Source organism: Xenopus tropicalis, chromosome 1 (genome assembly GCF_000004195.4).
Source record: "Xenopus tropicalis strain Nigerian chromosome 1, UCB_Xtro_10.0, whole genome shotgun sequence".
Classification (NCBI taxonomy): Eukaryota; Metazoa; Chordata; class Amphibia; order Anura; family Pipidae; genus Xenopus; species Xenopus tropicalis.
In genome coordinates, this window is record NC_030677.2 from 161,894,285 (window position 1) to 161,921,281 (window position 26,997).

Sequence of the window (26,997 nt, forward strand, 5' to 3'; positions counted from 1 at the left end):
AGGGGTGAGGAGGGACTGGCAGGGCTGGGGAGGGGTGAGGAGGGACTGGCAGGGCTGGGGAGGGGTGAGGAGGGACTGGCAGGGCTGGGGAGGGGTGAGGAGGGATTGGCAGGGCTGGGGAGGGGTGAGGAGGGACTGCCAGGGCTGGGGAGGGGTGAGGAGCGATTGGCAGGGCTGGGGAGGGGTGAGGAGGGACTGGCAGGGCTGGGGAGGGGTGAGGAGGGACTGGCAGGGCTGGGGAGGGGTGAGGAGCGATTGGCAGGGCTGGGGAGGGGTGAGGAGGGACTGGCAGGGCTGGGGAGGGGTGAGGAGGGATTGGCAGGGCTGGGGAGGGGTGAGGAGGGATTGGCAGGGCTGGGGAGGGGTGAGGAGGGATTGGCAGGGCTGGGGAGGGGTGAGGAGGGACTGGCAGGGCTGGGGAGGGGTGAGGAGGGACTGGCAGGGCTGGGGAGGGGTGAGGAGGGACTGGCAGGGCTGGGGAGGGGTGAGGAGGGACTGGCAGGGCTGGGGAGGGGTGAGGAGGGATTGGCAGGGCTGGGGAGGGGTGAGGAGGGACTGGCAGGGCTGGGGAGGGGTGAGGAGGGACTGGCAGGGCTGGGGAGGGGTGAGGAGGGATTGGCAGGGCTGGGGAGGGGTGAGGAGGGACTGGCAGGGCTGGGGAGGGGTGAGGAGCGATTGGCAGGGCTGGGGAAGGGTGAGGAGGGACTGGCAGGGCTGGGGAGGGGTGAGGAGGGACTGGCAGGGCTGGGGAGGGGTGAGGAGGGACTGGCAGGGCTGGGGAGGGGTGAGGAGGGACTGGCAGGGCTGGGGAGGGGTGAGGAGGGACTGGCAGGGCTGGGGAGGGGTGAGGAGCGATTGGCAGGGCTGGGGAGGGGTGAGGAGGGACTGGCAGGGCTGGGGAGGGGTGAGGAGCGATTGGCAGGGCTGGGGAGGGGTGAGGAGGGATTGGCAGGGCTGGGGAGGGGTGAGGAGGGACTGGCAGGGCTGGGGAGGGGTGAGGAGGGATTGGCAGGGCTGGGGAGGGGTGAGGAGGGATTGGCAGGGCTGGGGAGGGGTGAGGAGGGATTGGCAGGGCTGGGGAGGGGTGAGGAGGGACTGGCAGGGCTGGGGAGGGGTGAGGAGGGACTGGCAGGGCTGGGGAGGGGTGAGGAGGGACTGGCAGGGCTGGGGAGGGGTGAGGAGGGATTGGCAGGGCTGGGGAGGGGTGAGGAGGGACTGGCAGGGCTGGGGAGGGGTGAGGAGGGATTGGCAGGGCTGGGGGGGGAGGGGTTGGCAGGGCTGGGAGGGGGAGGAGGGATTGGCAGGGCTGGGGAGGGGTGAGGAGGGATTGGCAGGGCTGGGGAGGGGTGAGGGAGGGGTTATATAATTCAGGCATAACACTATATAAACCCCTTGCCATGTTATTCTATGGCATCTGTTTACTAAAAAGAGACACACTTGATGCACCTGCTAGCTGTATATACCGCAACGCCGCCTGCCAATGCTAAAGATGTCACATTGTGATTCACCTCGGAAAGTCCCAAATAGCCTACCGCACATATAGTTACCAGATATTACATCAGAAAAATAATAAATGCAAAGCAGTCCATGAGTCATTTTGCTTTATTTGGTTTTCAGGAAACTAAAGACCTTGTCTCACAAACACACTTACGTAAACACTAACACATGAAACTTCCCCTGCCACATTCCCCGCTGTAACTTAGCGACGGGTTCGTCCTTCTTGCGTGACGTGCATCAAAGGTCGCCCTGCCACTTCCGCATCTCTTCCGCCCATACTGTGCACATTCTTGGCAACAGCGAAATTCTATTGGTCACTTCCTGCTTCCGCCTGTAAGATGGCGTCGCTCCCTAGACGTTTGATTTGGAGCTTCTCTTACATACTCAGGTACTGTCATAAAAGAAAAAGGAAAGAATACTTATAATCATTTTGACATTAAAGATGATCTCCGGGGAGTAAGATACTTCTTTCTGTCTAAAAGAAGAAATGACAATGGAGGATGTTTATAAAACAGAAAGTAAATTGACGCTCCAGACTTAGTGAACAGTTCATTCAGTATGTCAGTACAGTTGTGTATAGCTGCTTGCACCATATCCCACCCTTTAGCTGCCGGGCAGTAGCGTTCTAAGCTCATAGAGACTCGCTGTAAACGGAATAGAGACGTGTGTCTGAATATAGTTGTTTTGTTATGTGTCTGTGTTCCTCACACTGGGAGGGTGTCTGCTTCTAAAGCTGCAGGCTGCTCTCATTACTCTGTTCTGATAGTTCTGTTACTCTAAACAGCAGGGGGGCAGCTAAAGTACTGAGACTTGGGGCCTATCATGTAAATCAGTGCTGTCCAACTTCTACGGTGCCGAGGGCCGGAATTTCTCTAGCATACATGGTGGAGGGCCGCTAATGGAAGCCAGTTTGACCACCCCCCTTTTTGAAACCACACCCACTTCAAACCACACCTATTTTATCATAATGGGGGTTGTGCAGCAAAAACCCAAATGCTTGGTCCTTACAATGGGGATATCAACTGTCATTCATATGTGAAAGAATTATATTATATCATATTAAGGCATACCCTTAAATCCATATGCCTCCTCCCCTGTGGATAGCACAGCAACCCCCAGCACATAATTACACACCTTAGGGACCATTTAATGGCTATTTCCAACTGCTAACAAACTCCCAGAACAAACCCCTGCCAGGTTAACCTCCCACAGGCAGCATAGGGCAAGCAGAGTCTGGCACACACAGGTAGCACTCTACCTGTCCTATGCTGCCTGTGTGTGCCATACTCTGCCTGCCCTACCCTGTCTGGGTGTGCCATACTTTGCCTGTCCTATGCTGCCTGTGTGTGCCCTACTCTGCCTTCCCTACTCTGCCTGCCCTACCCTGCCTGGGTGTGCCATACTCTGCCTGTCCTATGCTGCCTGTGTGTGTGCCATACTCTGCCTGGTAGATATAAAGTATAAATAGATAAAGGTCCTACCTTTAATGACTAACTAGGAATGATAATTAGAGCAAGCATATAGAACACATTAGTGTAATCAGCTTTGAAGAAGGAACTGAAATGTTCTGAAAGCTTTCTGTAATTATCATTTCTTGTTAGCCAATAAAGGTATCACCTTTATACTACTTATGTTATGCTTCATAGCAAACGTTTTACCCTATGAATTATTTGCCTTCCTCTTCTGGCTCTTTCCAGCTTTCATATGTCACTTAGCAGCCAAAAAGCTTTTGCATTTTAAACATGCATCAAATGCAGCTGCTCTATACATAGATCCGAAAGCTCATGGGTGCATGCATGCAGAAGAAAACAGCCATTTAAGTAGAAATGGTAGTTCAGCCACATCACGTTAGCTACCCTGTTTCTCCAAAAATAGGACATCCTCCGAAAGTAAGGCACCCCCCCGATTTTTAACCCCCCTCGGAAAATAAGACACCCACCTAGGGCTGGGCGATAAATCTCGCCCAAACGATGGAATAAATGTGTACTGTATTCTTCTTCATGGAAAAATAAGACATCCCCTGAAAATAAGACATAGTGCATATTTTGGAGCTTAAAAAAATATAAGACAGTGTCTTATTTTCGGGGAAACACGGTACAGACTGCAGTTTCCTACTAATAAATTTAACCCCCCTCTGTCTTCAAAATAAAAATGCAATTAAGATACAATGACATGTTTCAATGCTTTTGTTCTTATTTACTACTCTAAAGATTTGGCTTTGTTTTTTTTTTTTCAGAGAAAGCTTTCCAATTGTAAGTAGGAGAAACTGTGTCAGCTTACTGCGAGCTTCATGGCGTAAAGTGCTCTCAGTAGGTGTTGGGACAAGCGTATGTGCAATTCCAGTTGGACAGGTTAGTTAAAATATATTTTGCATTGCTATTTGTGATGTAACAAAGTGACAAAGGTTTTTTAACATTATAGTTGTATTAATTTTATCAAATAAATACAGGGAGTATCTGAAAAACACTCCTGAGCTCGATTCCAGCCAGGGCAAGGAGTTTATGTGTTCTCTCTTTGTCTGCGTAGGTTTCCAACAAGTAGCTTTAGATCATATTTTCAAGCCCTAAGGTTTAGGAATGCACTCAGTCCTGGATTTGGTTCAGAATTTGGCCAAATTCAAGGAAATCAGCATTTTTGTTAACCCTTACCCTAATTTGCCTGTACAAATTTACATAGGCAGATTATAGTTCAGATTCAGTTTAGGATTTAGCTGAATCCCAAATTAGTAGATTTGGTGAATTACTACTAGTGTTATGTAAGTGCAGAGTTTGCTACAGGTCTAATCAACTATAGCAACAAATCAGCATGTGGCATTTACTTATCACCTGTTTAAAAGCAAGTATCTTTGAGCAAATGCCATACCTTTTCTACCTATGGGGGTTAGTATCTAGATCTGGACTGGGGTTTAAAATAGACCCTGGCATTTCAAGTACACAGAGGCCCAACAGCCCTCTAAATAGTCACTGTCTTTTGCATCTTACAGCAGCCCCTGTGGCATTTGCCAGAATTCACAGATTGCCAGTCCAGGCCTGTTAGTATCTCCCTGCGTTCATGCATGCTTTCTTATTGTACTTGGTCTAATATATTTATATACATGGATGTTTTAAGTATATCCAACATCAGTTCTCTTTCTTACAATTTAAGGTTATGTTGAATAAAGTGCACAAATTGGGACAGTCTGACATGCCTTCAGTGTTTTCATTTCACTTCTGTTTTTTTTTTTCAGAGGTCAGAGCCCACTCTCTCCAGTGAGTCCCTTATAAAGAGGGCAGTGTCTTTGGTAGCAGACAGTTCATCTACATTTTTATCTCAGACAACTTATGCTCTTGTTGAATCCCTCACAGAATACACTACGGTAAGACAATGTTACTTGGCTGTAGATCACCTATGAATATTGTACAGTCAAGCCCTAATTTAAAGTTTTCAGGGGACCAAAAAAAAAAAAAGATGCTGGATATGCATGCGCTGATGCTGTGCTCTGCAGGGGCATGTACCCCTTAGGTGGAATCTCCTCGACCAGCCCCAGTGGGCACGCCTGTGAAATGCAGGGGTTAGATTGTTTACTAGGTACCTAATCATCTCACTCCAGTAGTTTTTAAAGTAAGATGTAATAATTTAACAGTTCACATAAAGAAGCAGGGATATGGATAGATCAGCCCCTAATTCTTAATGCTTTGGACATGAGGCAGCCATAGAATACACACAATTGCAGCGGCTTGCTATATGCTGTACAGTGCATATTATTGCTTCTCCAGCCTTAATTTATTGTACAAAGACAAACCAGTTTTACCATAGCCAACACATTTTGTATTTCTTAGCTTTTAGACTAAAGGGGAAATACATTCAATAGGAAGTACAGTCAATAGAAAGTTCTGTTTTTACATCGTGTTAAAATAAATATAAAAGAACAACTGGGGCTGCTTAGCTGGAGAGCAATGGGCTGCATGTGGCCATCCAGAGGCATTTTTTAGCCCCCATTCTGCAAAAAGGCCCCGTAGACTTTACTGTATGACATCAAAATTTTACTTGAATCCGGCCCTCAAACATGCTGTATGAGAAAGAATCAGCCACTACATGTATAAGAGATAAGATAATCTTTTTGTCATATTTTTATACTCTATAGAGAGTTCCACCTGGTGGCTAGTTAGGTGATTAAACGCTTCAGTTGCAGGGTAAAAAATAAAACAAAAGAACAAGAAAACAAACCACAAGGGGTACTTGATACATGATAACTTTCTGATAACTGTTTCTATTAAGCAGAACAATTCCAAAGCAAACAGTATGACAGCTCCTACTTTTGTTTTCTGCAGGCTGTGTATACACTGATTTCTTTGCAGCAGAAGTACACCTCCCTTCTTGATAAAATGAATTCAAATGAAGAAAGCGCCATCTGGCAAGTGATCATTGGAGCTCGTGTACAGGTATAATTGTTAGGCTTGGGCCGTATGGGTAACTATATTACCTAGGGTGGCCTTTTCAAGTAGGTACTTGCAGATGTGTAGCTTATTCCAATCTCAGTGTGTTCATGTACAGATTTTAACCATGTACTTATAGGTACCCTATAGCTCAGGGGTCCCCAAACTTTCTTACTCGTGAGCCACAGTCAAATGTAAAAATACTTGGAGAGCAACACAAGCGCCATAAAAGTTAATGGAGGTGCCAAATAAGGGCTAAGATTGGCTATTAGGCAGCCTCTATGCACACTATCAGCTTACAGGGGGCTTTATTTGGTAGTAAATCTTGTTTTTATTCAACCAATTTGATAATAACTACCTGGTTTGGGGACACAGAGAGCAACATCCAAGGGGTTGGTGAGCAACATGTTGCTCACAAACCACTGGTTGGGGATCACTGCTATAGCTGGTACAACATGCAAGACCAGTTCAAAAAGATTTCCAGAAGTCACAAATGGTTTAATCGCTGCTTACATGTTTGTTAAAGGAGAACTAAACCCTAAAAATTAATATGGTTAGACATGCCATATTTTATACAATGCACTTGTTGAACCAGCCTAAATGTTCAACATCTCTATAGTAGTAATAATCCAGTCTTTTAAAGTTGTCACAGGGGGTCTCCATACTGTACATTCACATGATAAGTGCGCTCTGAGCAGCTATTAAGAAGCTAAGTTTATGGGTAGCCGGAAATTATCAAGCAAAGAAGATGATGCTTGTCTGTCCTATAAGCTGATCCTAATGGGCTGATGATTTAAGTCTGATGCTAATAGCACTGGTTTAGAGCTTCCCTGCTAAAGGGCTGTGGTTGCCTTGTGCTGTACAGAAGCACAAAACATAAATTACAACATTTGTAGCCTACGTCTTTAGTTAAGCTTTAGTTCTCCTTTAAAAAGCTACTTGCACTCAATGTTTTCAGTTATTCAATCTTTCAAGTGCTCAGGCACAGTGAATACAACCCATCAAACATTTGCACCAATACCTTAATTTTAAACCACAAGAGCTCCACCATGGCCACAGGTCTACAGAAATCTTTGAGCTCATTTACCAACACTGGGCAACTTTCCACTGGAGTAGTAACCCATAGCAACTAATCATTGTTGAGCGTTTTCATGCATCTGCAAAATGGACATGGACAAAAAGATTGGTTGATATTGGTTACTGTTTAGGTTTAGATTTCCCCAGTATTGAAATATAAGAGTGCAAGCTTCCAACAAAGTATTACCGTCTGGTGGCATACTCAGATATTGCACTATTACAAGCACACGTTACAAACTGTGCACAATAATCACTGAAATCTATCTCCTGTCCAGATGTTTTAAGCACAGATTAAACCCGTGTTCTTTTTACATTTAAAGTACATATTCATAAAAAAAAATTGTAGCTAATTGCATTTGTCATGCCTAATGGCTCCAGTGTATTCAACTTTTTGATCTATTTAGCCTCACACTGTTTATAAGTATCTAGCTGTATTCCAGCTGCAGCCTTTTGGTTGCACTAACATGCCTTTTGTATGTGTAGCACTAACATGCCTTTTGTATGTGTAGCACTAACATGTCTTTTGTATGTGTAGCGCTAACATGTCTTTTGTATGTGTAGCGCTAACATGTCTTTTGTATGTGTAGCGCTAACATGTCTTTTGTATGTGTAGCACTAACATGCCTTTTGTATGTGTAGCACTAACATGCCTTTTGTATGTGTAGCACTAACATGCCTTTTGTATGTGTAGCGCTAACATGTCTTTTGTATGTGTAGCGCTAACATGTCTTTTGTATGTGTAGCGCTAACATGTCTTTTGTATGTGTAGCGCTAACATGTCTTTTGTATGTGTAGCACTAACATGTCTTTTGTATATGTAGCACTAACATGTCTTTTGTATATGTAGCACTAACATGTCTTTTGTATATGTAGCACTAACATGTCTTTTGTATATGTAGCACTAACATGTCTTTTGTATATGTAGCACTAACATGTCTTTTGTATGTGTAGCACTAACACGTCTTTTGTATGTGTAGTTATAGAACTACATAAACTAACTAGATAAATGAATTGCATTATGTTCTGATTATTGGTATTATGATGCCATACACATTATATTTGGACTAATAAATAGTGCCCTAGCCATTGGCCAGTGTGTGGAATTATTTTGCATGCATGGGTGGGCTGCTTTTTGAATGCGCAAATAACAGGGTCCCTTTCATAGAAATATGATGCCTGAATTGAATGCCAAATAACCTGCTGGCACTATTTAAAGGAATAATGATGATTATCTAGGAAGCCATTGCACCCTGAAGGTAGACACAAACTAATACCTGTGTGTAACCTACCTTAAAGGATGTCAACCAAAAAAAATATTTTTTTTGCCTTATAAAACATAATTCTAAGCAACTTTCCGATATGGATTTATTAAAACAATTTAGTGCTTTAAAAGTAAATGGTAAATGTAATTGCTATAGAGAACAGCATTTACAGAACTCCTGGTTGTTACTTTTTAAACAATGTTGCAAGTGCCAGGCTCCTCCAGCAAGTCAGGGCTGTCCATCTGCTGCCTTGTGTTACATTGTTTCAAACGCCTGAGCCACCAGGGCAGGGAATAGAATAGGCCAGGCAAACACTGCTTTAATAGCACTTATATATACAAGTGGCTTTAAAAACATTACAAATTAGTAAAATATAAATTGCAAAGTTGCAAATTATGTTTTCTTTTATTAGGAAAATTTTGGGGTTAATAGGTCCTTTACTGGATGTTATAGTGTGTCAGACTGCTAGCAATACTTTGAAATGTGAATATAAGCCTTGTCTTTCCCTTCATAGATGAAGCAGTTAAAAGAACAGTATCTGAAGTATGAATCTAGCTGGCAGAGAGCAGTGAGCCTATCAGAGATGGCAGCAGAAGCAGCATACCAGTCAGGTACGTTTTCATTATGCTATATTTTCCAAGCATGTCAGTTGTGCTCACCTGAAGTTCAATGAATGATCTGCTACTTGCTGGTGAGTGTGTGCGTCTACTATGCCACTAGGTGGCAGAACTAAGCGCGTAAGAAGTGGTTTTACAGTTAGTAAATGAAGCTGAAACCTTTTTATCTTCCCTTTGGTTACATGCAGGGGGATGGCAGTATCTGCTCCTGTTTATTTTATGTCAAACCATGTGAGGATTTGTTAAAACCCCTCTTCTTCTACCTTGCGACATACCATCCACACGCTTATCAATATGTGCTTAAGGCCACTGCTTTTCCTAATAGTCAGAGATGTGTAGCATGATTCCTCTGTTGCTTCCTTCTATTTCATAAAACTATTGAGCTGTTCTATGCACTTATGAAATTCCATGACTGAGATCTAAAATGAGGGCCATATAGCAAACTCTGTTTTACCAGTGACTATGCCCATCTCAAATATATTTAGTGATATATTTATATTTTCAGGTGACCTTTGTAAAAAGGTCACCTGATTTTGATGGTAACGTTTGTGGTTCATAATAACAAACATGTTTAGAAATATCATATTTTCCATTTGTGGATTCTAGGTTAATCAAATAAAAACTGAATGTTGACTTAGATTGTTTATGTATTACTGGCTTTTGTCTTTCTTTTCTTGACTGTACTAATCACCTACAGATATATCCCCTTTAAAAGCACTGTTAATTTCCTTTTATTCATTTTTACCAATGTGTGTGCAGGTGCAGACCAGGCTTCAGTGACGGTGCGAAATCACATCCAGATAGTCCAGACCCAAGTGCAGCAAGCCCGCAATCAGGCTCATATTGCAGAGGTCCAGCTGGCGGCAAGTCAGACAGACGAGATCAAAAGAACTATTACAGAGGATAAAGGGAACCCACCCAGTGGAGGAAGCCCAAGAAGCAGCCTGTCAGAGGAAGAGGAAATACCTGAAGCTTACCTGCGTGAAGACTGAAATGCATCTTAAAATGTGTGAAGTGAAAAATGCTACAAGAGAAAGAAGAGACAATGTGAACTTTAATACATTACTTTATCTTATTCATGGATTGCGTATTGTCCATAGACATAAATGTAAGGGAGATGCACAAAGAAGGTACATTTTTAAGATTAATTTATCAGCTGTATTGGGATTCCTGGTTAGACCAGGTGGTATGCCTCCTCAGCCACTAGCATACCCACGCTTCCTGTTCTGCTTGGTCTTTGTTCTAAGAAATGACCTGAGTGGATTTCAGCTAATGACAAAAGAAAGTTTCCGCCGACAGTGTTCATCTCGCAGCCGAGTGTTACAGATACATGGAGGCAAAATGGTTTGCTCATTTCATGAGCAAAGCAGACTGCTGTAAAGCTCTTGATGGTTGTCTCTGTCTGTGCACATTAAACTAAATAGATGATTTGTAATTAGCACTTTCCTGTACCAATAATAATTCCCTTTAATTTTTGCTGCCACAAAGGAAGTGGTTTCAGGCCTTCTATTTACCGTATATAGAATTTTGCATTGTTAGTGTATTATAATGGACACATTTTGTATTGTAAGTATTTTAAAAGTTACCTAAGACTTCTATTTCTTAAGTTAACTAACAAAATAACACTTTCTTTGAGAAAAGAAGCAAAGGATTGTGCTAAGAAGCTTTCATTGCTGGAATTTGCCATGTGATTCCAAAAAAGTGAAGAAGGCCAAAGCTGAGTAACCATGTGTCCTTGTACTACTGATTGTGCTCTAATTGTATACTTATAATAGGAACAGGTGCCAAAGAGTGCATATACTGCTGTTTCCTGTGTAGCAGCAGTGACACACAGGGCAATTTTTAACACTTAAAAGTCACAGAGAGAAAATAAAATGCCCTAAGCTGCCCTGTTTGTAAACTGTTGCTTTTAAAGGGGTAGATCACCTTTAACTTTTAGTATAACACTGACATATCAACCAGGCAGTGGGTTAAATGAAAGACATTATCAATAATAATAAAATAGTAAGCTGCTGGGATCATTCACCCCCATATGCTGGATGTAACAGAGAAAAATAAATCTTCATTGTTTATTTTTTATAAAGTTTTTGGAACCGGACATTCTATAACACACTAAAAGTTAACTGAAAGGTGAACCCAATTATTGAACACTTTAGGTGAGGCGTGCTAAGTTGTCTTTGGATTTCCTTTTGTTTTGAATGGAAATATTCAGGTATAACAATGTGAAGGTGAAAGGTGTCCATTCTGCACATCTGTCCTGCTACCCCAGTAGGAGAGGGAAAGTGAAAGTGAGGCTGAAGGAAAAGGAAAAGTCAGTAAAATGGATATTAAGGTGCTGGTTAGTAGGGAAGCGCTCCATGCATATTCTTTATTTTTTAATCTCTTTACCTTTTAATCTCTTTATTTAGCCCAGTACAGTATGTAGAATGCATCATTTTTTTTTTAGCTGTATAACATATCCTCAAACTGACACCTAATTTGTATGTCAAAATTTGTGAAAAAAATACATTTGCAGGGCACGTCTATAAGGGTAACGGCACACAGGGTGACAGTCACCCAGCCATTTTGTAGCTTATTGGGCAGCCTGAAAGAACCTGTTGCCTATCTTGCCAGGCAATTATCCCGCAGAAATGCTCCCCTGCGTGAAAGTACACGTATGCTTTCAGGGAACTGCAATAGGGATTAGTTTGAACATTGTTTCACTGCCTGGGGAGTCTGTAACATTGTGAACTGAAAGAAACTCAACTCAAAATCACCCATGTGTCATTGTCCTAAACAACTGCATTCAGTAAGGCTGAACACTTATAATGATAATAACACAGATTTCAAGTTACTATGGCAATAACAGGTAGTTTTTAAAGTACCACTTGTACATGGTCCTTTCTATATAGTGGATTTCACTCGGTGGGTTGGAACAGTCTTCTCTTGGTTATTTCTTTAACAACCAGTCTTTTTCTGCGGTTTGTTGCCTTTGGATAGGCGGCATCTTATTTAAATCAATACCATAAAGCCCACTTTCTGGCAGGAGCAATGTATAGGTTTCCCTTAAGTGCAGCTGCATAAGTACATGTTTAACATTTATGGCGTTGACTGAAGTTTCAGGTTTTTAAGGAATGAGCACATTGCATTTATACCTAGCTGGCATTTCCAATTTTCTACATTCTGATTTGCTGATTATCCAAATAAAATATTTGATAATTCTGTTCTGATATGTAACGCTTTCTCTGAATGCTTTTCTTTATTGTGTTGGACTAAAAAAAAAAAAAAAATCTGCCGCTCATTTACTTGACCTGTGTTTAAATGTTTATTTGGATACAGTGCTGTATGAAAGTATTTGCCAGTAGAAGCATGAATCCCCTTCTAAAAAGTAACCAATAGCTCAAAAATGTTAAATTCTCGTCTCTGCCGGACTGTTTTGCCACAGACTTAGTACAAACTGGGTGGGTTGATATGATTACAAAGCACTTTTTATTGCAGTATAAAGAATCTGAGTTTGTTTGTTTGGTGACCTTGCCCAATGAGCAGATCTATTAGTGTATGATTAGCTTTACTCTCTTTATATGAGAGCAATCAGACTGCAGGGCTTGGAGAGCCATCATTTACACACTGCAGGATTCAGCCTTTAAAGGGACAATATACCCTTATTTTTCAACACTGGTTCAATGAATAAGGCTTGTGCTAAACACTCTGTGTGCCTGTTGTTTCCTCCCCTAAACAGGGCAAAATCTGAAAATGAAACTAAAGTCACATTCTAATTCCTGGTCCCAGTTAATGAAACAAACCAACAGCATGACAAGCTGTTCTTCATATAAGAAGATAACAGGCTGTAACTTGGGAAATGCTGTATAAGGTATCACAGCCAGGAACCCAAGCTGCCTCTGTTCCCTTCCCTTTATTATGTTGGGTTGAAAACCCCACAGACTGTTCTTCAACTTTGGCTTATTCTTCCGCTTCTTCTTCTTCTTCTTCTTAGCGCCCCCCATTTTCTAAACGCTTTTCCTCCTACAGTTTTAGGGGTACAACACCCAAACTCCCCACACATCTTCGCCCTATAGCGGAGCAGCTTGCTTGTGCTTTTCTAAGCGATCCGTCCCCCGTCTTTTTGTGGCGCCGCTCCGAACCCCCCAATTTTCCTATTGACTTTGACAGGGAAGATTTTCAAACTGCTGCCACACTTACAGCTTTGAAGCTACACCCCCCAAACTTGAATAACATAGTCATGGGGTCACCCCGAATGAAACAGCAACATTTGTTGGATGACCCCAAAGTGGGAGGGGCCAGCAACAGCCAATCAAATTTCACCCATTGACTTTAATGGGGAAATTGAAACTGCTGCCACACTTACAGCTTTGAGGCCACACTCCCCAAACTTGAATCACACAGTAATGGGGTCAGCCTGAATGAAAATATGATGATTTCTGGATTTTACCTATTGATTTGGCGGAAATTCAACCTGCTGCCATTCTCACAGTAATAATACCAGGGTCCCCAAACTTTTTACACTCGGTCACTAGGACTGCAGTTTTAGATTTGAAAAGTGGGCGGAGTCACCAACAGCCAATCAAATTTTACCTATTGATTTTTATTGGTTTGATGCCAGAGTTCCCAGACTTTTGCACAGTCAGTCACTGGGTGACTACGCATTCAAGTTTTTAAAAAAAAAACTGCACAGTGGGAGGGGCCAACAACAGTCAATCAAATTTTACCCATTGACTTTTATTGGAAAATTGAAACTGCTGCCAATCTTACAGCTTTGAGGCTACACCCCCCAAACTTGAATCACACAGTCATGGGGTCAGCCTGAATGAAAATATGATGATTGTTGAATGCCCAAAAGTGGGCGGAGCTGTGAACAACCAATCAGATTTTACCTATGGACTTGTGGAAATCCAACCTGCTGCCATTCTCACAGTAATAACGCCGGGGTCCCCAAAGTTTGCAGGGTTAGGCACCAGGTAACTGTGGTTCAAGGTAAGAAAACGTGGGTGGAGCCACCAACAGCCAATCAGAGTTTAGCTATTGACTTTCAATGGGAAAATTCAACCTGCTGCCATTCTCACAGTATTAACACCAGGGTCCCCAAACTTTTCACAGTTGGTCACTAGGGGACTGCAGTTTTAGTTTTGAAAAAGTGGGCGGGGCCACCAACAGCCAATCAGATTTCACCTATTGAATTTTATTGGTTTGATGCCAGGGTTCCCAAACTTTGCACAGTCAGTCACTGGGTGACTTTGTACTCAAGGTTAGAAAAAGTGGGCGGGGCCGCCTAAAGCCAATCACATTTCTTTCATTGTTTTCAGTGGGGAAATTTTAACTGCTGCCATTCTCACATGTTTAATGTCAGGGTCCCCAAACTTGTCCACAGTTTGTCACTGGGTGACTATGTTCCAAGTTTACAAAAGTGGGCGGGGCCAACAACAACCAATCAGATTTCACCTATAGACTTCATAGGTTTAAATTTAAACTGCTGCCATTCTTTTTCTTTAAATATTAATACTAAGGTCTCCAAACTTTGCAGAGCTAGTCACCTGGTAACTGCGGTTCAGAGTTAGAAAGAAGTGGGTGGAGCCACCAACAGCCAATTAGATTTTAACTATTGATTTTCAAAGGGGAAATTCAACCTGCTGCCATTCTTACAGTATTAACACCAGGGTCACTAGGGGACTGCATTTTTTAGGTTTTAAAAATTGGGTGGAGCCACCAACAGCCAATCAGACTTCACCTATTGATTTTTTTTTTTTATTTAAAATGCTGCCTTTCTCACACTATTTATGTCAAAGTTCCCAAACTTTGCACAGTCAGTCACTGGATGACTACATATTCAGGGCTAGAACAAGTGGGAGGAGCCGAAATCCATTTCCACCAATTAGATTTCATTGGTTTATATTTAAACTGATTCCATTATTTAAATATTAATTCCAGGGTTCTTAAAGTTTCCAGAGTTAGTCACTGGGTATTTGCCCTTCAAATTTTTTTAAAAAGTGGGCAGAGCCACCAACAGCCAATAACATTTCATCTATTTACTTTCAATGGTGAAGTGTAAAATGCTGTCAGCCTCACAATGAATGCCTGAGTCCCCAAAATTTGCAAAGTTGGTCACTGGGAGACTGCAGTTCAAAAATAGGAAAAGTGGGTTGGGCCGCTGACAGCCAATCAGATTTCATCCATTGAATTTTATTGGTTTAAATTTAAAATGCTGCCGTTCTTTAACTATTAATCCTAGGGTCCCTAAACTTTGCAGAGTTAGTCACTGGGTAACTGCAGTTCCAGGTTAGAAAAAGTGGGCGAAGCCACCAACCGCCAATCAGATGTCACTCGTTGACTTTCAGTGGGGAAATTTAAGTTGCTGCCATTCAGACACTATTAAAACCAGGGTCCCCAACTTTGCACAGTGGTTTTTACTATATAACTACGGCCCAAGGTCAGAGAAAGTGGGCGGAGCCCATTCAGTAACTTCATGTTTTTCAACCCAACATGAAGTTTGTTCTCAAACTTCCCTTTCTAGTTCTCTCTGCTCTTTTCTTCCCTCTCATCTTCTGCTCATTTTCTCATTGTTTCATGTGCTTTCCTCTTCCCCAGTGTTAATTTGTGATGTTCTTACACCTATTTACCATTACTTTTCAAACTTTTTCTGGCCATTTTACAATCTCCTCCTCAACTTTAGCAATTCTTTTATATTAGTCTGTCAGAGCCAATTTCCTTTTTCTTCAACTTCCTTTTATGCTTCTGCCCTTTCTCTTAGTGTTACAGTTTCTCTCTTGCCGCATTCTGCTTTTTTATTTTTTTGCTTCCTTAAATTATTTTTGACTTTTTTCCTCAGACTGTTTGTTCTTCCCCATTGATGGTTTAATGCCCCCCCTCCTTTCCATACCCTTTTGTTTGGGAAACACAGAACAGAATTGCTAGATGTAAGATTTAGTAAAGGCTCAGCAAGGGCCTGATTTACTAATTGTTTAACTGTACCAAACACATTGTTAAAATGAAGCGCGTAATGCAGTGATCCCCAACCAGTAGTTCATGAGCAACGCGTTGCTCACCAACCCCTTGGATGAGCCAGGGGCCTCAAATCAGGTGCTTATTTTTGAATTCCTGGCTTGGTGGCAAATTTTGGTTGCATAAATCCCAGTGTAATTGCCAAACAGAGCATTCTATAGGCTGCCAGTCCACATAGGGGCTACCAAATAGGCAATTATAGCTTTTATTTGCACCCCCAGAACCTTTTTCACGCATGTGTTGCTCTCCAAATCCTTTTCCATTTGAATGTGGCTCATGAGTATAAAAGGTTGGGGATCCCTGGCGTGCTGCATATGGCTCCTACTGTCACACAACTGGGCACGAATACAATCAACCTTCGGTCGTTTAGCGAATGACTCTAAAGTGTAGTTGGTTGCACTGGCAGCAGTAAAAGCCTTGGATATCTTTCGCCTTGACAATCGGCACAGCTGTAAATTTTGATTGGGAACATTGTAACGTTAATGCTGAAAATCGTCAGATGGGGCAAGAATTCCTTTGTCTTTACCTGCATATCTGACAATTTGGCTCTTAATGTAAAGGTGGCCACACACGTGGCGATTTGCGATCGGTCGCATGAAAGATCGTACAATCAGCCACAAACCATTCAGGGCTGAAACGGCAGATAAGGAGGTAGAAACAATAGGATTTCTACCTCCTTCTGCCGATTCAGCGCTGAAGGCAGATTTTGGTCAGGCGCCTTCTATGGCGCCCGATCAAAATCTTTTAACTGGCCCGATCGGCGAGTCAACAGATATCAGCAGCTTCCTGCGATATCGGTCGACTTGCCGACTTGCCATACATGCACCGAATATCGTACGAAACGAGGTTTCGTACGATAGTATCGGTGCGTGTATGGCCAGCTTTAGTAGAGTGGACAAACCTTTATATCTCTGTTTCAGCCATAACAAATAATGTAAATTCAGTTCTCTGAGCTTATCAAAAGCAGTATAAGTATCCTTGCTGATTTCAAGAGAGTGCTATACCGAAACAAAACATTGAACATAGACTGCATAAAAGAAGATGCTTAGGTGTTTAAATACAATCCAAGTATAAAAATATTTATTTGCCAATGAAACATGTATACAAGTCAGAAGGGACTGCAATTTATTAGCACAGGTAATGGCAAAGAAAAGGTAGTTTGACAGGCCCCTGCCACTTGGTTTTAGAGAATAGGTCCTATTTATGTACATGGTATTCTTCATGGCAAACGCACAATGTTACATCCATGGCATGTCAGAATTCCTACTGGGTGGTAACCCTACACAGATTTTTAAATTACTTTTTGTCAGTGTTCCTTGTTGATGGCAAGGCACATTGCTGCGTGTGCAGACACAGTTATCCTCAAAAGAGATCTGGAAGACTGATCTTAATCCTGTATACTAATATGTCTCTTCCTATTAGTGGCGACTAATTGCAATGATTTATTGATAAAGATATATATATATATATATATACATACAAGTCACCACAACTAAACGAGCGCTGTTTGTAGCGCACCCATTAGTCACCACGACTCTTTAAAAAAGTCACTGCAACTAATCGTCATGTGTGTCTTCATCCTGAAGCTAGAAGGTAGGGTAGAAATGCTGCACGTTATATTTTGGGCTTCTTTACCAGCCCAAGGCGACCAAAGATCTGAGCCTCCATAGATGCCCCAGTCGCTCCCCATCTTCTCTTCTGCTCATTCACTACACATGCTCTGTGCTGCTGTCACTTACTGAGCTTAGGGGCCGACTCACAATATACTGCATATATATATTATATATATATATATATATATATAGAATATAAATGTCACTATACAATAATAATTCAGATTCTTGTTATACAGCAGTTCAGACAGCAGTGTAATTTTCATCAAACATTAATAGTCAGCGCTTTAGCATAAATTTATATGACAGGCCAACCTCATTTTCTGCTTGATAATTTGTGACTACCCCTAAGTTTAGCTTCTTTGCACATGCTCAATGTGCTCTGAGCAGCTGTTGTGTTGCAGACACTTCTAATAAAATCCAAGATGGGGAGCTCCTGTGAACAACATTAATGCCTGGATCATTACTATCATAGAGATGCTAAAACTTTAGGGCGGTGCAGTAAATAATATACAGCATTATTACCCATCTTTGCTTTTAGGGTTTAGTTCTGCTTTAATGTATTTCAGAAAGCTAATTAGAATTATATTTTCTTTTATTGTAAAAAAAATGATATATATATTATTTTTGGGTGTGGGTCCTCATTAAGTTGAACAGTAGTTATTTGATTCATTGGCTGTGTTTATTTCTTCAGTCTTCACATATATGTTAATATGTTCCTCAGAGAAAATGGTGCCCAATGAGGGTCAAACAACTTTTGGGACTTTTGATCAAACAACAAACTTGCAGGACCAGCTTGTATTTAAGAGGGAGTCAGTAAAGCAGAACACACTGTAAGAAATTGGAAAAGCAGCTCATACTCTTGTTAACAGTGAGGACAAGTAGATAACTGGTCAACTCCAAGTGCAACACAACATCAGCAGCAATGGTATTGGAGTTTACCTTCAGTATCAGCCATAACAGAAAATCTTGGAGATGGAGTAACACTTAAAGCTCCACTGCATTATTTTTAATACAGTGATGTTAAACAAATACACTAAACTGTAAAATATGAGAATTGCCTGTACAAAAATCTACCATTTCCTGACCCTCTCCATATTTATATTTGTCCATATTGTGTAAAAAAAAAAAAACCTGTAAAAATCGTATTTTAAGAATATTCCACAATCTCTTATGGTCTAGTCTCTCCCTTTTAGAATTAAGAGGTAGCAGAAGCAACCATTCCTCTTCATTCTGCTGAAATTCATTGTTCAGCTTTCAGAGAATGGTGCAATGTGGTTAAAGATGTAAAGCCATGCCTTGTACAGACACGCACACACACACACACTAATCTGTTTTTGATAACAGATCCTAGGTAATTGGTTCCTTGTACAGGTATAGGACCCATTATCCAGAATGCTCAGGACCAAGGGTATTCCAGATAAGGGATCTTTCTGTAATTTGGATCTCTATACCTTAAGTCTACTAAAAAAAAAATCAATAAACCATTAATTAAACCCAATAGGATTGTTTTGCCTCCAATAAGGATTATTTATATCTTAGTTGGGATCAATTACAAGGTACTGTTTTATTACTACAGAGAAAAAGGAAATGAGTTTTAAAATTCTGAATTATTTGATTAAAATGGAGTCTATGGGAGACAGGCTTTCTGTAATTCGGAGCTTTCTGGATAATGGGTTTCCGGATAAGGGATCCCATACCTGTACTACAGAGGCACTGTGCAAACAATATACCCAGTCGCATCCCTGCTTCTGCATGGAAACGCCTCCTCTTTCCTACTTTCCCTTTATATCTAAGGAGGACCACTGCAAGGGATTTTATGGACACAGTAGTTAGAGAAGAGCACCAAAGTGAGTTTTATGCTCAACAGAAATACAATGTGTGCATACTTTCTTTGGAATGTATGAGAATTATCCATAACTTCCTATATTGTGGAAACATTTTACCAAGGTAGATACCACCTGCCAACAAGATTGTGCTCAAAGTCACAATACCACAGAGCCCACTCCAGAATAAGTGTGTTTGTGCCTAATATTGCCTTTCTGCCAGATTATAGCCAAAAATATAAAAAAGTACATATTGGTATTTTAGCTTTTATAAGAATTTTACTATGGGCTGCATTGTTCCTGTTTAAGCACAAATCTTAATGACGTAAATAATTTTTCACAAGAAGCTTTTAGATGCACAACGCAGTTCTTCATCTTTCACCAAGGACCACATGATCCACATGTCCGTAGGGTTTAGTTTGTGAACAACCATCAGACCTTTGTATAAACATGGATCAAAAGGATTCCCTGGTCTCTGGATTCCAAAGGTTTTGAAACCTGCATGAAATTGTGGTTTTACATTGATTTTTTCGAGGCACATCCCCACAAACACATCATCAATGGGGAAAAGGTCAGTGGTTTCGGCAGAACTGAGCAAGCCTTTGGTCGTCTTTCTTGACATGACATAGCCACCTCCCCCAGCATACAAAGGATAGTGAGGTGCACTATACATAGAATGAGGGATGAAATATTTTACTTTTGTGTTCCTGATGGGAACAGCATTAGTAATCACATCGCCAACAAAGAGGTCTTTATCTGGGTTCAGACCATCGAGAAACTCAACTATGTTGAACGTGTTAATAAAAACATCATCATCCCCCTTCAGCACGAACTTGGCATGCGAGCATTCCTTGTTCAACCACCTTAGTAAATGAATTTCCTTTAGTGTAAGGTTGAAAAAGTTGTCCACAAAATCCCACTGGATTAGGTCTTTAAATTCTATACTTTCATAAGACAACAGCTGACGGAGTGATTTAGCTGGTAAAGTAGAATCTGTCTTGCCAAGCAGGAAAAGCAGCTTAATCTTCTTGCTCTGAATGTCCTGCTGCTTCCCCCACGTATTCCTAATTGCAATGCGCCTCTCTATGTTGATAGGTAAAGACTTGATGGCCAGTAATAAAAAAGTGTCTTTCTCACATTTACTTGGCTTCAGCAGAGTTGAAAAGTTCCTGCAATGCTTATACATTAGGAACAAGCGGTGAGGCTCAGGAAGAGGTACTAAAGTGCTGAGGTTTAATGGCTTTGAGTGACACCTGGGGAATGTTAATGGAGTGGCATCCCAGAAAGGGGGTTGTTCCTCTGGGGTATCCTCCTTCATAGGTGTCACAGAATTTATGGTTGACTTGGTCTCTTTGTGCAAGTACATAAGAAGTCCAAACAATAACAAGGAAAGGACATAGAGCATAAGAGTTTTTAACCGTGGAAACATCTCAAATGATTTCAATCTGTTTGATGATTCTGTAACGGTAAAATAAAACATTATTCCAGGGCACACTGTAACAAAAAGAAATAGAATGAAGGTATTTAGCATATGACACATATCACTTAACAACGCTTCTGTCACTGAGCTGGAGTCCATCCAGTTTGGTAGTCACTGGTAGTAAATCAAAGCATATGAGGGCATATCACTTTTGTAACAATAAAAACAGCCGGGAATCTCAAAGACATGCTGCGCTAGGCCTGCTTTTCCTTGACCCACCCAATGACTATAAGTACAGGGTAAAACAGCATTAAAATTAACTCTGGAATGTATAATGTAGTACTACACGACTTCTTCTAGTAAAGGACAGAAACAGTTATTTGCCATGGACTAGTAATCTCACAGTGGCCCCTTTGATTGCATGTGTAATGGGCATAAATACAGATTCCAAACTACTACAGTGTATCCTCCAAAATGTATCAACTATTATACACTAGGAAAGTCCAATCCATATATATAACATTTCACTAGAGCTGCCAGCACTGAGCAGTTTGCACTGTAGTACCCATTTCCCATCTTACAGAATTACAGTCTGGAGAAGAAAAGGTAAAAACTAAGTAAGCTTTATCAGAAAGGTCTATGTAAATACAGCCATAAGCACTCACAGAAACATTGCACTGAGTCCTCTATCAAAAGAAACACATAATTCCTTTTTTGTAAACATGTTCTTAGGGTATCCAACTTCTTCGCTCAGAAAAATCCTTCATTCCTGGGGCCAGAGTCTGCACAGCTCTCTCCTCTCTTCTGCTCCCCCCTCCCATAAGAATTCATAAAACTCACTCCCCCCTCCCTTAGGAACATGTAATGTGAGCTATAACGACTGCAAGCTTTTAGTGTTCTTTACTCAGGTATGGTAATGCTTTCTGCAGAATAAATATATTGTTCTAGGTGGCACTAATGTGGCGAATCTATTGGCAGTAAAATGCAAAAATGACTTTCCTTCTCCTTTTAAGGACATGTAAACCCCCCACAAAAAATTGAACCAGTGAACAGCCTCTTTAAAATATTTAAATACCTGCCACTCTGGGTGTTAAAAGGTTAATAGTAAGGCTTCAACATCTAGTTAATCACTTGAGAATCTATCTTCTCATCTGACCCACTTGGCCCCCCTCTCAAAAGAATTTACTCTGACTGTTGGCTTCTGAGCATGCTCAGTTCTTCTCAACTCGTCATTAAACACACCCTCCAGTCTAACAGCCAATGAAGAGATGGCACTACTGGTTTTCATAGGAACTCTGCTCTAGCTGTGCACTTTGCTGGAGAAACATATTTATGGGTAAGAGGGACAATGACGCAGGGTGAAAGCTGCTATTTGTTTTCAAAAAATGTGATGGTGCTGGGGAACAGAGAGAACATATGCAGTATATATGATGCAGTTTGGGTGGGGGAGATGTGCCCAACCTTAAAACAGGGTAGGAAAATGTAGGGTTTACATGTCCTTTCAGATACAGTCCTTGTCCGATGGGATTTTTAAAGTCTGCCCAATTAATAGGTTACCAATTTTAGCGAGATAACAGTCTGCCAGACCTGTCGGTAGGCCCCATAAATTGGCATGCAGCATTTATAGCCATTGATTTTAGTTCTCTTTTCAATAGAGCTTTGTGCTATATACACTGAAGAATAACCACTCTCTTCCAAACAAATCCATGATCTGTTTGAGGAAGTTCACTTAAGTCTGGAGGCAAATTTTAAAGCAATTAAAAAAAAAAGCATTAATTGAGCATTGTTCTTTTCCTATATTTGTAATAATGATATTTATTAAAGAGTAATAAAGGCCTATAACCTATTAAAGTGAATATGCAGACCTGGGGACCTCGGGTTTTCCAGATAAGGTGTCATTCTGTACTTTGGATCTCCATACCTTATGTCTACTAAAAAGTCAGTTAAACATTAAAAAAAAAAAACAATAGCATAGCTCCCAACTTTCTCGATTTTCACGGGACAGTCCTGATTTTAACAGTTCAGCCTGCAGTCCCGGATTCTTACTGAAGAGTCCCTCATTTTCCTCCTGCACTGAATGCTTAAAAAAATACAAAAGTATGTAAAAGTAGCTTTTGGCAGAGAGCCCAGAAAGTTAACAAGCCACACCTGCACTTAGATACAATTGTAACTAATAAACTGTAATAACACATAAAAAAAGACCCCAAAACTCCCAGAAATGTGTTTCAAACTTTAAATAACCTGCCAAATTTAATAAAATGGGAGTGGTATTTAGGGGGTGTGGTCACAAAAATGGGCTGGTCAAAACATTTCTTTTTGTCCCTCTTTCCATTTTCAAAATGTTGGGGGGTATGCAATAGGATTGTTTTGCATCCAATAAGGATTAAATTATAGCTTAGTTGGGATCAAGTATAAGCTACTGTTTTATTATTACAGAGAAAAGGGAAATCAAAGGACATCAAAATTAGCTTTTCAAATTCAACCAGCACATGTTTCTGACCATAAACAACCAGTTAAGACTGTCAGATGCAATTTAATAGAAGCTGCTACAAATCACAGGAAACCCAACTGAGGGTTGTACTGTGAACGCATATTAATCCAATCACACTAGCTGGTGCTGCGTAACCAATCAAAAACAGCAACAACCTCCAGTACCAGGTTAGCTAGCAAGCAGGCTGGCTTATTCAGTTAATAAGGTTACTGTACAAATGTTTGCACTTCCATGAATAGGGATAAGTTCTGGTAGACTGTATACACAGAGGGTGGGTGGCAGTCCAAAAAGTAAATGTTTAACCCTCAGTATCAGGCTTATAAAATGCATCACAGCTGTACCAGTAAGATCATGACTAAACTGCTAATGAGGCAACTGGAGCTGACTTTGACCTACCATCATTTTATACTTTGCATTTTTTGCAGAACTGTCCAGAGCTAGAGGCACAGAGCCTTGCCCTCTAAGTGTTTTTATGACCATATAATACACTCACTGTTCCTATTTAGGGCCGGTGGGATGGCACACGTGGCGGCGCGATTTTGGGCCAAAGTTGCCGCGCAAGGCTTTTTTTCGGCGATTTCCCGAAATCGCGCCGCCGTGTGTGCCATCCCACCGGCGACTTACATTGTCGCCGGTGGGATGGTAACTGGCGGCAACTCGGGGAGATTAGTCGCCGCGCGAATCTCCCCGTGTGCCAGAGCCCTTAATGGTATTGGTGCTACCTCTCCAAGCTTAAATCCCCTACAGTACAAAGAAGACAGAGGCAAAAAGATGTTTTGGTTACCCAAACACAGTCCTAGTACATTTATTTGCTGAATGTAAGAAAACCCAATCACATGTTGTCAGGGGGACCCCTTTATTAGATTAGAAGCAATAAATATGTGATACTTTTAGTATTAAACAACTGACTTTCCTTCCTCTATCATTTATAATATTTATAAAACTAAGTATGTTTACCAATTGTCATGATTTTTATGGTGTACATTTTATTTCTAAATTACACTTCTTACATAGCAAATAATTCACTCAACCATTTAGAATGTTATTCTTGAACCACCATTTTTTTTTTTTTAGTTGTAATATTGGTGTGTAGACAGCCATCTCTGTGCTTTGTGCCTGAGTCTGAGCTTTCAGAAGGAGCCAGCGCTACACATTAGAACTGCTTTCAGATAACCTATTGTTTCTCCTACTCCCATGTAACTGGAGGAGTCCTAAGCCGGACTTGGATTTCTTACTATTGAGTGCTATTCTGATATCTACTGGGAGCTGCTATCTTGGAAGGAAAGGGAGGGGGCTGATATCACTCCAACTTGCAGCGCAGCAATACAGTGTGACTGAAGTTTATCAGAGCACAGGTCACATGGCTGTGGCACCCTGGGAAATGAAGAAGATGGCTAGTCCTATGTGAAGTTTCAACATTTTTTTTGTTTTTGAAAAATGGATTTCAATGCAGGATTTTGCTGGAGAATCTCTATTAAGTGATGCATTTTGAAAAAAACAAAAAACATGATTATCCCATGACAGTATTCTTTAATAATTTGTTGAGACCCATGTTCTTTAGGTCTCCATTATCCCTGCAATACTGTTTTTCCTAAAGTATGCTGATTGGGGACTCACAAAATCATGAAATTATTATCCAACAATAGGAAACAAAAAAATTCTTGTGGTTCTGTTGAACTACTGTTTAGGGCAATGTCACACACTGATGTACAGGTAGGGGACCTATTATCTGGAATGCTTAGAACCTGGGGTTTTCCCATATTTAAGTTTACTAAAAAAAAAAATAATTTAAATATTAAATAAAACCAATAGGACTCTTTTGCCTCCAGTAAGGATTAATTAGATCTTGTTGGATTTGAGTACAAAGTACTGTTTTATTATTACAGAGAAAAAGGAGACCATTTAAAAAAAAAAAAAAATGGAATAATTTGATTATAATGGGTCTGTGTGAGATGGTCTTCCTGTAATTCGAGGCTTTCTGGATAATGGATTTCTGGATAATGGATCCTATACCTTTATATGAAAGCCTTTGAAAATGTTATCCTTAATATTCTGGATTACTTCATTCAACAGGAAAGTCATTCAATGACTAATATAATGATAATGCAACAACAAGTGTAATGTCACAACTAAATACTGCTCATGTACATAATTCAATACTATTTAGTGCACAAAGTGTAAATAACGTGCCCACAAAGGATCTTTTTTGCTAATCCCTATAATTAAGTGAGTCTCCATAGCAGAAGTAAATACTGCCATTCAATATTAAATTTGTTACATTTCAATAGTTCAAAAGTGCACAAACCTGCTTTCTAAAGGCTTTTCCTCATTGCCTCCTTCTGGTACCACAGCACAGATGCACACATCGCAGCAATTAGAGGATTTTCTGCATAAGAAGCCGACGCCGCAATTGCGGGGTGGGGGGAGCGAATAGTAGCGAATAGTAGTCCGTGGTTAGATTTCCATCATTTACTAATTAGCGCCAAAATTTCCAGTTTGTTTGGAAGAGTGTAGTCCGGAGCGATGCACAAATGGTGATGGGATGGGGGAAGGCGCCTAAACAGTTCTACTGTCAGTGCCCGGCCCCTCTCAGTAGCGGTCAGTTCAGTGCGGTAAGGGACCCGCCCACCGCTGCAGGAACCAATCAGTTTAAGCTCTTGGACGGCAGGGACGGATGCTCAATGTGCTACCTGTCTGTTGCGCTCTGTGAATCTCCCACAGCTCAGTGCCGCTCTATAATCAACCTACTAATACTACAGGAATACCGCTACTGCTTTCAAACCCTTGCTGTCTGGCCTGCACTCAATTGTAAGTGCTTTTGCTGGACTTTGGGGCTTCCTCTCCTATCATTTTTTTTATTACATTTACTTTTCATTACCTTTTTACAAACTTTGGGAATAGATAAACAACAGCATCAAATGAAAAACAAAAACAAAAAAAACAACAACAACTACTGTTTCATCAAACAAAAAAGGGTGTTGTTGATTGTACTGCTACCCTCCTTGATCAGCTATATATATAACAGAGCATTGTCTTACAGTGGCACAGACCTGATATCCATTTTAAGCAGTAGACCTTCCCTGCTTCATGGCACTTCAAACATTGCTGCCCATCCACTTGCTTGTGAGCCCTGGACGGTAAGGGGTGCCACCTTTCTTATGCTTTATCACAGGCCTTTGGCATGGGGGACAGGCAGTGATGTAATTTGTGGTAGGGAAATGGCCAAGTTGGGCAGAGCAGAGGCAGACATCTACTTAAAAGGGGAGTGATCACTGTGGAGATGGTCAGGAAAGGAAGGGATCTATAGGAAGGGTTGCCAGTAAATTTGTAATACAGACACCGGCCCTAGTTGATTTGCCAAATACCGACTTGGTGGCAACACTGTAGATCAGTGCTGTCCAACTGGCGGCCCGCGACCCCCCTCTGTGTGGCCCCCCACCTGTCTGGCTGCTTTAATGGCTTACTCTTGTGTAAGATTTAAATAGTATCAGTACTGTGATTAACTGCCCCCCTGCATGGTTCTCACCTCAGATTCAGGCTGTAATCAGGCTGTATTGTTTAAATATGTAATCCCCTGTGTTGTTCACACCTTTTAATCTCTGCATTGTTCACCCCCTGCAGTGTTCACACCTCAGGCTCAGGCTGTAATCACCCCCATTGTTCCCCTGTTCACACCTCAGGAGCAGTAGAAACCCACAAATAATCCCTGCATACTACAAAAAGAACATATACTGAGGTGGTACTGCAATTAAAAAGTTTTTTTAATATATAGTTATTGTGCAGACT

The 26,997-nt window shown here is 41.3% G+C and overlaps 2 protein-coding genes across 2 annotated transcripts; one reads left to right on the plus strand and one right to left on the minus strand.

Annotated features, from left to right (window-relative positions):
• Positions 1 to 1,834: 1,834 nt before the first annotated feature.
• Positions 1,835 to 10,303, plus strand: diablo (diablo, IAP-binding mitochondrial protein). The gene is made up of 6 exons (NM_001016281.3): positions 1,835 to 1,885; positions 3,734 to 3,848; positions 4,724 to 4,852; positions 5,808 to 5,918; positions 8,766 to 8,862; positions 9,628 to 10,303. The coding sequence occupies exons 1-6, from the start codon at positions 1,836 to 1,838 to the stop codon at positions 9,858 to 9,860; spliced, it is 735 nt and encodes a 244-aa protein (NP_001016281.1). The 5' UTR covers position 1,835; the 3' UTR covers positions 9,861 to 10,303.
• A 9,003-nt stretch (positions 10,304 to 19,306) lies between these two features.
• Positions 19,307 to 25,823, minus strand: b3gnt4 (UDP-GlcNAc:betaGal beta-1,3-N-acetylglucosaminyltransferase 4). The gene is made up of 2 exons (XM_004910515.4): positions 25,517 to 25,823; positions 19,307 to 20,758 (listed from the first exon to the last, which is right to left on the minus strand). The coding sequence occupies exon 2, from the start codon at positions 20,727 to 20,729 to the stop codon at positions 19,638 to 19,640; it is 1,092 nt and encodes a 363-aa protein (XP_004910572.1). The 5' UTR covers positions 20,730 to 20,758; positions 25,517 to 25,823; the 3' UTR covers positions 19,307 to 19,637.
• Positions 25,824 to 26,997: the final 1,174 nt, after the last annotated feature.

Coding starts and splice junctions, on each gene's coding strand:
- b3gnt4 (XM_004910515.4), bottom strand. CDS start 20,729: ATGTTTCCACGGTTAAAAACTCTTATGCTCTATGTCCTTTCCTTGTTA.
- diablo (NM_001016281.3), top strand. CDS start 1,836: ATGGCGTCGCTCCCTAGACGTTTGATTTGGAGCTTCTCTTACATACTC. Junction 1,886..3,733: donor AGCTTCTCTTACATACTCAG/GTACTGTCATAA, acceptor TTTTTTTTTCAG/AGAAAGCTTTCCAATTGTAA. Junction 3,849..4,723: donor GTGCAATTCCAGTTGGACAG/GTTAGTTAAAAT, acceptor TTTTTTTTTCAG/AGGTCAGAGCCCACTCTCTC.